The sequence below is a fragment of the Silene latifolia genome, chromosome Y (genome assembly GCF_048544455.1).
Source record: "Silene latifolia isolate original U9 population chromosome Y, ASM4854445v1, whole genome shotgun sequence".
Lineage (NCBI taxonomy): Eukaryota > Viridiplantae > Streptophyta > Magnoliopsida > Caryophyllales > Caryophyllaceae > Silene > Silene latifolia.
In genome coordinates, this window is record NC_133538.1 from 206,905,800 (window position 1) to 206,919,116 (window position 13,317).

Here is a 13,317-nt window from a genome sequence, read left to right on the forward strand (position 1 = left end):
AAGTTATTGAGTGTATCAGAATAATTATTAAGCTCAATAACATCGTAAAATAGCTCAATAACTTGTGAAATAGTTCAACAACTTTCTGTAAGAGCTCAATAACTTTGAGGCGGTTGTACAATGCTCTTATACAACTGGTTGTAGGATAATATTTGTGATTCAAGTATAGTCCCGTCATTTTCTCTCTTCATTTGTCATTCACTAGGGATGGCAGATTAGTGGTTGAGTCTGAAACGGAAACGACCCTAAATCGACTCGAAGAAAAAAAAAATGATCCAAATCAATTTTTTTTGTTGTTGTGAAAACTAAGGCTTAATTATACTAAAAATTCAGTTTTTGACATATAAAACGAATTTTTACATAGTCAAATTAAGTTTTGAATTGGGGTATGAATTATTGTTGATTAGAGGTATATTTGGATAGGATGATCAGGTGATTTATAAAAAATAAGTGTTTGTCAATACTACCTTTTATTTTGGTTGTGAGTAACTACTTTTTTTTTTTTTTTTTTTTCAACTACCTTTTATTTTCAATAACTCTCCTATAAGACCGTCCTATAGCATAGGACGGGCCCAATAGAAAGATTAGCCCAAAAAACAAGATATTTATCATTTAGTCAAATAAAACTAAAAAATAAAATTGAAAACCCCTCTCCTGTAATATATGTGCAAGCAGTCTGTTTTTCTTAAGACTATTGCTTTTGGTCTGAAATAAGAGGGTAACATGTCATCATTTTACAATAAAATGTTGTTATTTTTTGATATCATGTTACCATTCTCTTCCCTCCATCTCCTCCACGGCTTTCAAGGTAACATCCTCGCCAGAGTCACCACCACCGTCGCCTCCTTATCGTGTCGACACCACCTTCATGATTTAAGTTCCTGCCACCTTACATCGGCACCCTCTCTATCTCTCTCTCCAATCTATATTGAACAAAAACATGAAGATTGCTGAGATCGACGACCCGTCGACGAAAATACCGCCAGTAAGTTTGAAAATAATCTTCAAATTTTCAGATTTTAAAATTAATTCGACTCCCAAGCTTTATACAGTATAATAATGGTTATAATTTTAATACTCAGGAATTTATATTGAAAACTTTGAGTTTTAAGATTTAAGTTTACAATTTAAAACATGATGTTTTCAAGTTAGAATTCAAGTTTTATAATTAAAGTATTGAGTTTTATTCTTTATAAATGTTAGAATCTAAGTTTTAAAATCATTATTATCAAGCAATTCAAATTCGAGGACGGAAAATTGATGATCATTATCACACAGCTTGTGACAAACAAGATAAAAGACGGTGGAGGAATTTTCGATGATAAAATTGAGAACTAATCTATTATTGACTGAGATAAGTATGGGAGGCTTGAAGGAACGAAAGAGTAATAAAAGAGTAATGGTGAAGCTGAACTTTATTTTGGTTAACTGCTAGTATATTTTTTCTTTTTGCTTTTTAAATTATTTTTGGGCTTTGAGTGTTAATGGACTGGTCTTATGATAAAAGACTGTCTTATCTGTGTTTATTTTTGTCTTTTGTTAAAAACTTCCAAAAACCCACTTTTGGCCCAAAAAAATTCAAAATTCCGGTGGTTACCTCCTTTCTCACGTGTCCCTTTAAGCAAGCCAAAAAACCCATTTGTTTGCTTTGTTAAAACCTACCTACCCTTATTTTCCTTCCAACTTTTAACTCCCATTTATTTCCTTCCAACTTTTAACTCCCATTTATTTCTCAAGAAACAAAATGTCAAGCTCGCCCTTAAGCTCCAATACTTCATAATTGGGGTGGAATGCAAACATGTTTTTTTACAATCCGATTCTAATATGCGTGGAGGCGGATTCTTTATGTGAGCTGATGAAAAAAATGAAGAAATGACAATGGATAACCAGTAATGATTTGTTGAACGAAAATACAAAATTGAAATTCGTCATATAAGGAAATTGTTTTGAAATTGCAAAAGAGAAGTTCTCTATTTGGGCCAAGGAAAGAACTGGTCCAGTAAAAGGAGTATGAGGGACGAATTGGGCTAGATAGGCTGGCAGCCTTGAGGAGCCCGTAAGCAAGGAGCAGTCAAGTGGGCTGCTGGCAGAATGAAGAACATTGGGCCTCAGCTAGCAAGCTATAACCCGGCAGCAGGAGAAGCCTATCTAGGGCGTTATTTGGCTGAGTTATCATGCAAGCAGCCTAAACCCTACTAGGGTTTGGGTCCTATATATAAGGCGAAGAAAGGGAGAAAGAACATTCATTCATAGACAAAACCTATACATTGTACTAGCTAAATAAGCTGTGCCACCATTGTTGTATTCGTCCTCCATATTACAAAAGCTAGTGCAATCCTTGGAAGGGTACCGTCCCCTTTCCGCGGTCATTTCCCACATTGGGTTTTCTGCATCACCAAAGCTCTTGTGTTAATATCTTATTTACGTCTTTATTTACTTACGTATCAACCATACTTTCATCGTTAATTTCTTAAATAACGCATAAGACCACTTTGATCTAATTTAACCTAATTCGGTAGAAAAATACCAAAACAGTTTGGCGCCCACCGTGGGGCATAATGGTCGTCATCGTTAATTACTCGACACATAATGGACGGAAGTAAGAACGCAACATCAGCATCACCAAACGGGTCGGGAGGTAGCCAACCGTTGCTGATACCACCAAACCCCATCCAGAATCCGGCGTCAACGGCTCAAGCTCAGGCGTCCGGATACGCGTTGAGAGTCACATCCTCGGCCAAGGCCACCTTACCTCCTAAGACTCCTGCTACAGGATCACATTCTAAGTTAGATAAGGGGCAAGGAGGCGTGCATCTCACTCCGCCACCAAGCCCAACGCAGACCTTGCTTAACTGTATGGACAATCTGCAGAAGGCGATAGTGGCATGCGGAAGACCGGAGAAAGGCAGAAGACCAAGCAACAAGAACGAACAGGGAGCTATGGGCACAGATAGACCTCATGAAGCAACAAGCAAACACACTAGCAAGCATGGAAGTTGGAAGCCAAGCCCCAGTAGTAGAACATTCACAAGAGGTGTCAGGCAGCAGAAGTCAACCACGACAGATCCCCACCGAGTTGGTCACCAGGCTAGATCTGGCAGTGATGCCATCAGGAGAAAGGGTAGTCCCACAAGGGCTAGGATATCTAACACCAGACAGCTGGCAGGCTGCCAGCAGCATGAAAATAATACTAGGTAATGCTCCAACCAATAATTTCTTTATGACTAATCGGACACCTGGCACAGGATTTGCAGGCAGTCCACAGATAGACTGGTACCTATGGACGCTCGTAACATCAACCCCCATGGATAATGGGCAGAATCAAAGCCCTGGAGAACTCTGGCCTAGAAGCAGTATCCGGAATCAGCAACAGCCAACTAAAAGCCGTGGTGTAAACCCAGGCAGCCCGACAAACCAATAGTATTTGGAGTTAAGGGAAATGCTAAGCAGGGTACCAGGAATGCCTCCCCCACTTGAAAAGGCAGGCCCTAATAGCTATGCAGACTCACCATTCGTGGACGCAATATCAGTTGTCGCCATGCCAAAAGGGTTCAATAACCCGAACATGACACTCTTTGACGGCATAACAGACCCCTTTGACCACGTGAGCTAATATAAACAAAAAACGATGACAGTAACAACCATTGGGCATTTGAAGGAAGCTTGAATGTGCAAGTGGTTCGGGTCAACACTGTCAGGGCCAGCGCTGCGATGGCTCGTGAGCCTACCTAACCGGTCAATAGCAACGTCTGCCGACTTGGTAAACGCTTTCACCCAGCGATTCGCTAGCAGCCAGAAACCACAAAAGCACGCTGGCGATCTATACAGAATAGTCCAATGTCTCAATGAGACGATTGGAGACTTCAACGCCAGGTTCAATAACGAGAAAGTAGCAGTACGGGAGTGTGATGTCTCGACAACAGTAGAAGCATTTAGGAGGGGCCTACACCATGATTCAGACCAATATAAACTACTGACAATGCATCCCTGCCACAGCTTTGAGGTAGTCCAGGAAAAAGTCGCGGCATCAATTAGACTGAAAGAAGATATGCTCACCAGGGCAAGCGTACCAAGCACACCAAGCGTGTCGAGTACACCGACCATAAAGAAATCAAGAAGGAAACAACCTACTAAAAGGAAGGAGGAGAGATACAAACCATACGGCCAAGGAGTAAACAGAATCGACAACAGAAAGGAGAATCAACACCTCCCAACTCTGGCTGAGTATGGATTCACAACTGGAATCGAGGGAATTCTGAAAGCACTAAAGAAAATGGGAGATGGGGTAAGATGTTCTAGGCCGCCAAAAGAAGGACAAGCTTGGAGGAACGATAACAAGAAGAAGTGCGAATTTCATCGTGATATTGGACACACTATAAAGGATTGTTATACTTTGCGTAGGGAGATCAGACGCCTGTATGAACAAGGAGGCCTGAGCCACATATTACCACGTGGAGGCAAGCAGCAAGATAAGGTAGGCTCCACAAAGCATGCAAAGCCCTCCACACCGCCTACATGCACCAAAATAATAAACGTGATAATAGGCGGCTTAGACGTAAGTGGATTGACATATTCAGCAGCAAAGAGACACGCTACCGAAACTAAGGGCGACAGGCCAGAAACATCTTGCAGGGTCTCCCACAGTGACCTGCCCACTGTCGCCTTCGACGAAGAAGATGTCCATGACAGTCAGGAACACCACGACGCACTTATTATAACACTGTCAATGGCCAATTGTATAGTAAGGAAGGTCCTGGTAGATACTGGTAGCTCAGTCAACTTGATCATGTTGAAAACCATAGAAAACTTGGGATTCAGCGAGAAGGACTTGCAGAAGAAGACCATCCCACTGGTGGGATTTAGTGGGGAAACAGCTAACTCACTACGAGAGATCGTGATCCCAATCTACGCAGGGGGAGTCAACAAACAAGTAAGGTACTTAGTCATTGATGGACCATCCACCTACAATGTCATTCTTGGAAGACCATGGCTGCATCTAATGAAAGCAGCCCCCTAAACATATCATCAATGTGTGAAGTTCCCTACGCCTTTGGGAGTAGAAAAGATACATGCAGACCAAGAGGAAGCTAGGGGATGCTATAAGAAGGCACTAAAGTGCACAACTAGCCCTCCAGCATAGCAATTACAGAAGCAACACGTACAGAACGAGTACGTTGAGCCCCCAGCCGAGGAGCTAGATCAAATCAACCTGGACGGGCTGCATCCAGAAAGAATGGTGCTAATATGGGCAGAGTGCACAGGCGAACCCAGGCAACACCTAATCAAATTCTTGCAAGTTGACATGGATTGTTTCGCATGGTCCCATGGTAGGGATAAACCCATCTATCATAACACACAAGCTGAGTGTAGATCCAAGATGTAAGCCTATCCAACAGAGACGAATAAAGTTCGCAGTAGAGAGAAACAAGGTAATCAACCAGGAGGTAGACAACCTGCTGGCAGCAAACAAAATAAGAGAAGTAAAGTATCCAGAGTGGTTGTCAAACGTAGTGGTAGTGCCAAAAAAGAATGAGAAGAGGAGAGTATGCGTAGACTTCACCAATCTCAACAAAGCATGTCCAAAAGATCCCTTCCCGCTGCCATATATTGACGCCATGGTCGACGCCACAGCTGGACACGAGATGCTAACATTTCCGGACGCCTGGAGTGGCTACAACCGAATCAAGATGGACCCAGGAGACCAGAAGAAGACAACATTCATGTCAGAAAAAGGGATATACTGCTATAAGGTTATGCCATTCGGCCTGAAGAATGCGGGATCTACCTATCTGAGATTAGTCAACCAAATGTTCAAAGAGAAGATAGGGAGAACTATGGAAGTATACATCGATGATATGGTAGCAAAGTCGAAGAAAGCTAAGGATCATATGCAACATCTGGCAGAAACCTTCGACACACTAAGAGAGTATAAAATGAAGTTGAACCCTTCCAAATGTACTTTTGGAGTCTAATTCGGGAAGTTCTTAGGCTACATAGTGACCCAGAGAGGAATAGAAGCCATCATAAAATAGATAAAAGCAATACTACAGCTGGAGTCACCAGAAAAGCCAAAAGATGTGCAGCGGCTAGCGGAAAAGGTGGCAGCTCTTAGCAGGTTCATTTCGAGATCATCAGACAGATGCAGGCTATTCTATGATATATTAAGGAAGATTCAGAGATTCAAATGGACCAAAGAACACGAGCAAGCATTCAAAAAGCTGAAACACTATCTCAGCACCCCACCGCTGCTGTCGAAATCAGAGCAAGGAGAACCATTGTTCCTATACCTAGCCGTCACAGAGGTAGCAGTAAGCACAGTACTAGTCAGGGAGCAGGATAAGGAGCAGCGACCAGTCTATTACGTAAGAAAATCTCTACTACCAGCAGAGACTAGGTACACATCCCTCGAAAAGCTGGTACTCGCACTTATAATTGCATCTTACAAACTTTGCCCTTATTTCGAGTCGCATACCATACATGTTGTGACTAATCATCCTTTAAAATATGTAATGATTAAGCCTGAGTTATCAGGCAGAATGTCAAAATGGTCCGTACACCTGAGTGGATATGACATTAGGTATGACCCGAGGACAGCGATAAAGTCACAGGCACTAACAGATTTCGTTTCAGACTTCAGCACAGCTATCCAAAGTCTGGCTGATAAGGAGATCCTGACCCTCAAAGGGGACAAGGATGCATAAGTCTGGCAGATGCACATCGACGGCGCCTCCAATCAAAGGGGGGCAGGGGTAGGCATACTCCTGCGATCTCCACAAGGGGATCTGATAGCACAATCAGTCCACTGTGAATTCAAGACTACTAACAACAAAACAGAATATGAAGCCCTAATATTAGGGCTGCAGCTAGCTCTAGACTTGGGAATCAGAAACCTACAGGTATACATCGACTCCCTGCTTATAGTTAATCACGTAAATGATGAATATGTAGCCATGGACTAAAAAATGATAGCCTACTTAAATGTAGAAAAGGAGCTAAAGCAGAAATTCAAAGACTGCAAGCTTAAGCAGGTTCCCAGAGACCAGAACGTGGAAGCAGATGCCTCGGCAACTCTGGGGCAACTTTCAAACCAACAGAGTTGGCAAACATACCCATCGCGCACATGTTGGAACCATCAATCCAAAAAGCAGAAGAGATAGACAGAGGAGAGCTGGAAGACCAGCAGAATATAGAAGTGGAGAATGGAGCAACGATTCTGTTTTAGGTGGATTCTGCACAAAGCTGAATCAGGTCAGGGTAGAGCGGTTGCAAGGTTAACTAGCTCATCTACCTTGTATATTACTGTAGGGAAGGCTAAACAAAACGTAAGGAAAAGGAAATAAAGAAAGGAAGTAAGACAATAAGTTTTGTACGTGGAAAACCCTTAAATGGGAAAAAACCATGAGCACCAAGCCAGAAGAGGTTTCACTATGATTTATGGAGAATAATTGTATAATTAGTATAACAATGTATTTTTCTCTAAGTATTGTGATAGTATTGCCTGTAATCTTGCGTAATGTGTCTTGGGATGATCTTGGCTCTTCCTTATATAGTAATCTTCATATCCTAAATAATCTCTACAATTAAGTTGTATTATTTCCTCTTTATGGCGCCATTAATTGCACCTTCAATGCTCCATATTTACCCGGATAAATTCTTGATCATTATGATGGAATCTTTTTGTTTTGGTCAATTTCTACCAATTTAGGGTTAAAGTGGTCTTAATGCCTAATCAATATTACGACTTGTTGACGATTGTATTTGGTGCATTATGACGAATTGAATGTAAATGTAGATAAAGGACACAAGCAATTTTGGTTACGCGGAAAACCCGATATGGGAAACTGTAGATACCTAGTATATGTCAAGTCTCCAACAAACACCCGATGATTATCAGACTACAACATGCTTAGGAATCGCAGCGTTTGATCGACAATTTTTGTACAACTATACGTAGGAAAACTTAAAACGATTTCGAAAATAAAACATTTTAAAACTTTTCAAAAGTACCTGGAGTGTTTAATGTATGACGACGGGGTCACAATGACACTAATTAGAGTCAAAATCGACACCGGACCAAAAACCGACTCAAAATTCAAATCCCGACTCCAACAACGAGTCAAACCGTGTCAAACACAAAAAAAAAACTTTTCAAGACTTCCATGTTAAGTATTCCTGGAATGCTTCATGGTCAAGTACAAATCAAGTTCATCCAAAACATAGGATAGACCAAATCATGATTACAATTGCGTGATAGTGACAAGACACCTCGAAGACCCGCGAAATGCTCGCGCCTCTTCGAGCAGCCCATGCGGCCATGTCGCTCAAAACGCACACAACCACCCATTTTTATATAAATACCCCTCAAATGCCACCATTTGAGAGTTACGCGAGTGTCCGCCCCCTCATTTCTCCCTTAAAATTCAAGACTCGACTTCTCAAGTCACAAACCGACACGTGTTTTCGACCTACCGATCGAAAACACAAGCCTTACACATTGTTTGGTACCGTCATCGTTCATTAAATCACTTGACCGACCATCTCGACCAACTACACCATCACTAAACTTAAAACACTCTTTTACATTGCTAAAACGGTTTTCAAACCGAGTTTTCCGACCAAACAAGTTGATACACTTTCGTCGATTTCTCGTCTCAAGCCTAGCATGTAAGTATGAGGGTGTAAAAATCCTCTTCTATCATGTTTTTCATTTGTTTCATGACTAAAACATGCTAAAGCATGCATAACATGGTCCAATATGGGATAAATGAGCCAAAACCGGATTTTTGGTCGAGACAGGGGCTGCTTGTATTGCAGCATGGCTCGCGCCTAAAGCCCCTATCAGGCTTTAATCCAGCCATGTTTGGTCTCTTCTTACCTTTATTTTCATTCCATATTTGTAATCGGTTTTTACCATTTCAAGTATTTCAAACCATTTTTATGATGAACTTTAATCATAAAACATTTTTCACTTTTGGTTCCTAATATCATGACGGTTTAATTCGTGTTTCGGTGATAATTTGGTTAATTACATTTCAAAATGTCTTTTAAAACCTTTTATTTCATTTCTTTACATTTTAAAAGGTATTTTAAAACCTTTTATTTCATTTCTTTACATTTTCAAAACAAATGCATTAGTCATAAATACAAAATCATCCTTGGTTCTACATACTATGTCGGATTTTAACCCGAGTACGATGATAAATATTGACTAATTACAAACAAATGAACTTAAAACAATTAGTTCATAATTATTTTTAAAACTATTCATGTCAAGCTTGCAAAACCGAACCCGACATCGAATATTGTCAAAATAATGACGATTATTCAAGTCTCGTTCTTCACATCAACACAAAAGCGGTCTAAACGACCTTTTCAAATCAAGACGGGTTCAAACACCCTCTTTTCAATCCATTTTACAAACCTTTTGAATGGTCAGAAGACGTCCTTCAATCGTCTGTTGACTCGCGCCTAAACAGGCCACTCATATTTCCATTTTTAAACCAGGACAGGCCTGTTTGCATCTCCAGATGGCTCGCGCCTATATTGGCTGCCTGATGCAGGGTCTGTTTCCTTCCAGCACTTGTCTAGGACAATCCCGACTTCGGTTAACCCGAATACAGGATGTATCAGATGACAAATCTGCCCATTTTACATTGTATTTGCAAAACGCCTTACAAAGACAAATGGATCACGTTATGCACCATAAACCTAACTCGGTAAATGGATGTTTAATTTCCGTCTTGCATGCAAATCAATATTAAATCCAACTCGACATCAAATACTTGATACTTGGATTAAACAACCGTCATAGAAAACTCACATGTTAGGTTCAAACTTGTGGATGCGCATTCATGCATTTACCCGTTTTATCAACTTTTGCATTTAACCAACTGATACGTGCATTTTATATAGTTCTTTTAGGCCTTTTTATGCACGTATTTCTATGCTATTATCGTAGTTTTATGCTACGAAATGCCCCGAATATGCTACTTTGGTTTGTTTTGTCTTATTTGCAGGAATGAACTAGAAAATAGTGAAATCAAGCCTTTTACCATCCGTTTAGCATGCATTTGGAGGAAGAGTAAATTTGGAGCGGGAATGTAGCTGTCTTGAGAAGCGCAAAGAAGTAAGATAGCTAAGATAGCTAGGCGAGCAAAGGAAGAACTTCAAATTGCTAGTGCCTACATTTAAGAGCCATATCTCGAGTTCTACAACCGATATTCAGGTAATTCTAATTGGAGATGAAAGCTTGTCCTCTTAGCTTTCCAACGCCACCAGAATCGCCCTGTTTTCCCAAGTAACGAAGAAATGGCAGGCGTTTGAAGTTCAGTGCGCGTAGCAGGAATTGTGCGCTTGAAAGTACTCGATCGAGTATAATTATGTTCGATCGAGTCCTTTTTCTACTCGATCGAGTAGTTGCATCTTTGGGTTTACTCGATCGAGTAGATTTTTCACTCGATCGAGTGGTTTGAGCTTAGTTTTACTCGATCGAGCAGTTCTAAAGGGCTCGGTCGAGTGATTCCTTATTGGGCTTGGGCTTTTTAGCTTTAACTCGTCATTAGGTCAAATAAAATTCCTATTTTCTATAAATAGGAAAGAGGGATGTCATTTATAACTCTATTCTTTATCTCATACACTACTTTACAATACTTTTTCCCTGTTACTTTTCTACTCTTATCTGCTTTCCGGATTTTACTCTGTAATTCTCCTTTCTCTTTTCCTCTCTTTATTTAATGTTTATTCTTTTACCATTTGCTCTTCCCTTTATTATGTCTAGCTAATTTCTCTGCTAGGATTAGGTGATTCGATGGACTGTTGTTAATTGCTAATTAGATTTATATATTTGTCGTTGTTGTTTTAGTCTATGTTGTTAATCAGTGCTATAATTGTATCCTGCTAGTTGAGTCGACGCAATTAGCTTATTTAACTTTGGTAAGCCTTGACCTAGACCGGAAGGTTGGAAGGGGTGAGACCTGCAGTGAGCAATATGATGCTTTAGTGAGGGCGGAAGTTAAGCTAATAGCATTTTAGGGTGAATTGAGACCGGAAGGAGATATTCGTTGCCCCTTAGACCGACATATCGACTAATCTGTGACCTTAACCGCGATTAATTGACGTTCATTGATGACCCGAAATCCTAGTTCCCTCTCTCTTCCTTGTTAATTTCTCTTATTCCCTTTTTTCTTGCTTTATCTTATTAGTGTAGTCAAAACATTTCAAACACCCCAATCGTGACCTTAGACGGACCAAATAGACAAGTAGATAGTGACCACCTGTTTGTGGAGATCGACCCTACTTACTGCTAGCTTCTGTTAGTGTAACTAGGTATTTTATTTTTGGTACCTGACGACGGTATCAAATTTTGGCGCCGTTGCCGGGGAGGCAACTATTTATTTACTTGTTTCTTTTTGTCTGTCTTTAGCCTCAAGGGATTTATTCCTTGAGGCAGTTCTTATCTTTTTCCTTGAGTGTTGTTTTGATAGGCCCTACAGGTCCTACCTAGACAGTTCTAGGTAAAATATCGTCAAAGGGAAGGATTGAGTACCTTTGACCTCCACCTATATTCCATCCTATGACGCAGCAGGTGGTTTACTGTGGGAGATGTGGTGCTGCTGAGCACAATGCAGCTATTTGCATGGCAGAGAACGACGAGGTCTACGCGTTCAAGTACCGTAGACAAGTTAGCCATTCCGCTGTAGTTGTGCCGCCACATCTACCTTATCAACGAGGCTACCAACAGCCTCCGTTTGTCTAGCCACCGCAACAACAAGCTCCTCCTCCTGATATACGGAAAGAAGAGATTGCGGAGCTGAAATCTTTGATGAAGGCACTTGCATCCAAAAGGCAAGAGTATGATAGATGTACAGAAGCTCAACTCATTGAGCTGGAGTCTCAAATAGCTTAGCTAGTAGCTGAGTCGAATAGTAGGCAACCAGAAGAGGTATACTCTACCTACACCAAGAGTGGTCTTTCCCATGAAGGACCCGAGTTGCCTAGCGCTATTAATGATTTGGATGACTCGGATTACGAAGATCTATCTGAAAATGAAGCGAGTTATGAAGATTTCTGCGCTGCACTAGAGAAATCACTCTATCGAGCTAGTAATAGTGTTCGATCGAGTAGAATATTAGAAGAAGTGTTCGATCGAACAGAATACACCACTCGATCGAACAGTTGCTTAGAGGAAGTACTCGATCGAGTTAATTTATGTGCTCGATCGAGTGAATATCATGAGGAAAGCTTTCGATCGAGTAACAATTCTACTCGATCGACTGATTTGGCCAGTGAGAGCATTGATTCGTCATGTGGGTTTGTTCTAGATGATGATAATGGATACGGTGAATCCCCCCTTTTCAAGGCCGAGCTGGATGCACTTGAGGCTGCGATTTACGGGACGATATCCACAGAGGAGGGTGACAAGAAGACAGCTGAGTCGGTAATTGCTCCTAGCACGGATGAGGTAATATATTCTTTTGTCAATGATTCTGACATTGAGAGCAACCCACCTGAGGTAGTTAGCGATAATTTTATTGTTGTTAATATTAATAGTACGCTACCTCGTATGACTCGTGTTTTTTCTTTTAATGCTATACCCCCTCCCAGTTGGTCAAATGATTTAACAGTTTTCCACCGTTCTTGTCATCATAAATTTGTTAATCTGAAACGGGACCTTAGATTATTGTTAGTTGCCCTTGAGCTCCTTTATTTTGTGGACAAATTTAGTAGCTGTCATAGGAAATTTGTCAGGCTTAAACGATTAAATATTTCAATTTCCTATTTTATTTTTATATCATGGTGCTACTTATGCTCTTGTGTAGCACATGCGCAGATATATGATCTCATGCTAAGAGCTTTGAGCTGCTTTGATTGTAACTGACTGGAGCAGCTGGATGAAGAAAGAAGGTCGAGCTGGGACCTGTCTGAAACTAGCGCTACCCGGAGATTTTATTTTTAGTTGTTTTTCAAACATTTCAGTTTTTATATTGTTTAATAATCGGTTCTCTCGATCGAGTTTTCTTGCTTTGATTCGCTTCCTATGACGCCACTATGAAGCTGTTTGTGACCTCCCATGTTGCTGGCTGGTTTGGGGAGGTCCCTTCTTCGCGTTATCTTGTAAATTTTCCGCATCTTCACTCTCCTTTTTTAGTTTGCATTTCCTTTCCCTATTTTTGGGTACAATGAGGGCATTGTACGGTTTGGGTTGGGGAGGTTATGCATCCATATCTGTGTCTGCATTCAGCTTTTATTGCATTCCTGTTATCACATTTAATTTTCATATTTCATATGCATTGTTCTTCAAAAAAAAAAAAAAAAAAG

The 13,317-nt window shown here is 40.8% G+C and overlaps 1 protein-coding gene across 1 annotated transcript; it reads left to right on the top strand.

The window, feature by feature from the left end:
• Positions 1–3,667: 3,667 nt before the first annotated feature.
• Positions 3,668–5,017, top strand: LOC141629965 (uncharacterized). Its single transcript, XM_074442874.1, has one exon. The coding sequence runs from the start codon at positions 3,668–3,670 to the stop codon at positions 5,015–5,017; it is 1,350 nt and encodes a 449-aa protein (XP_074298975.1).
• The last annotated feature ends 8,300 nt before the right edge of the window (positions 5,018–13,317 follow it).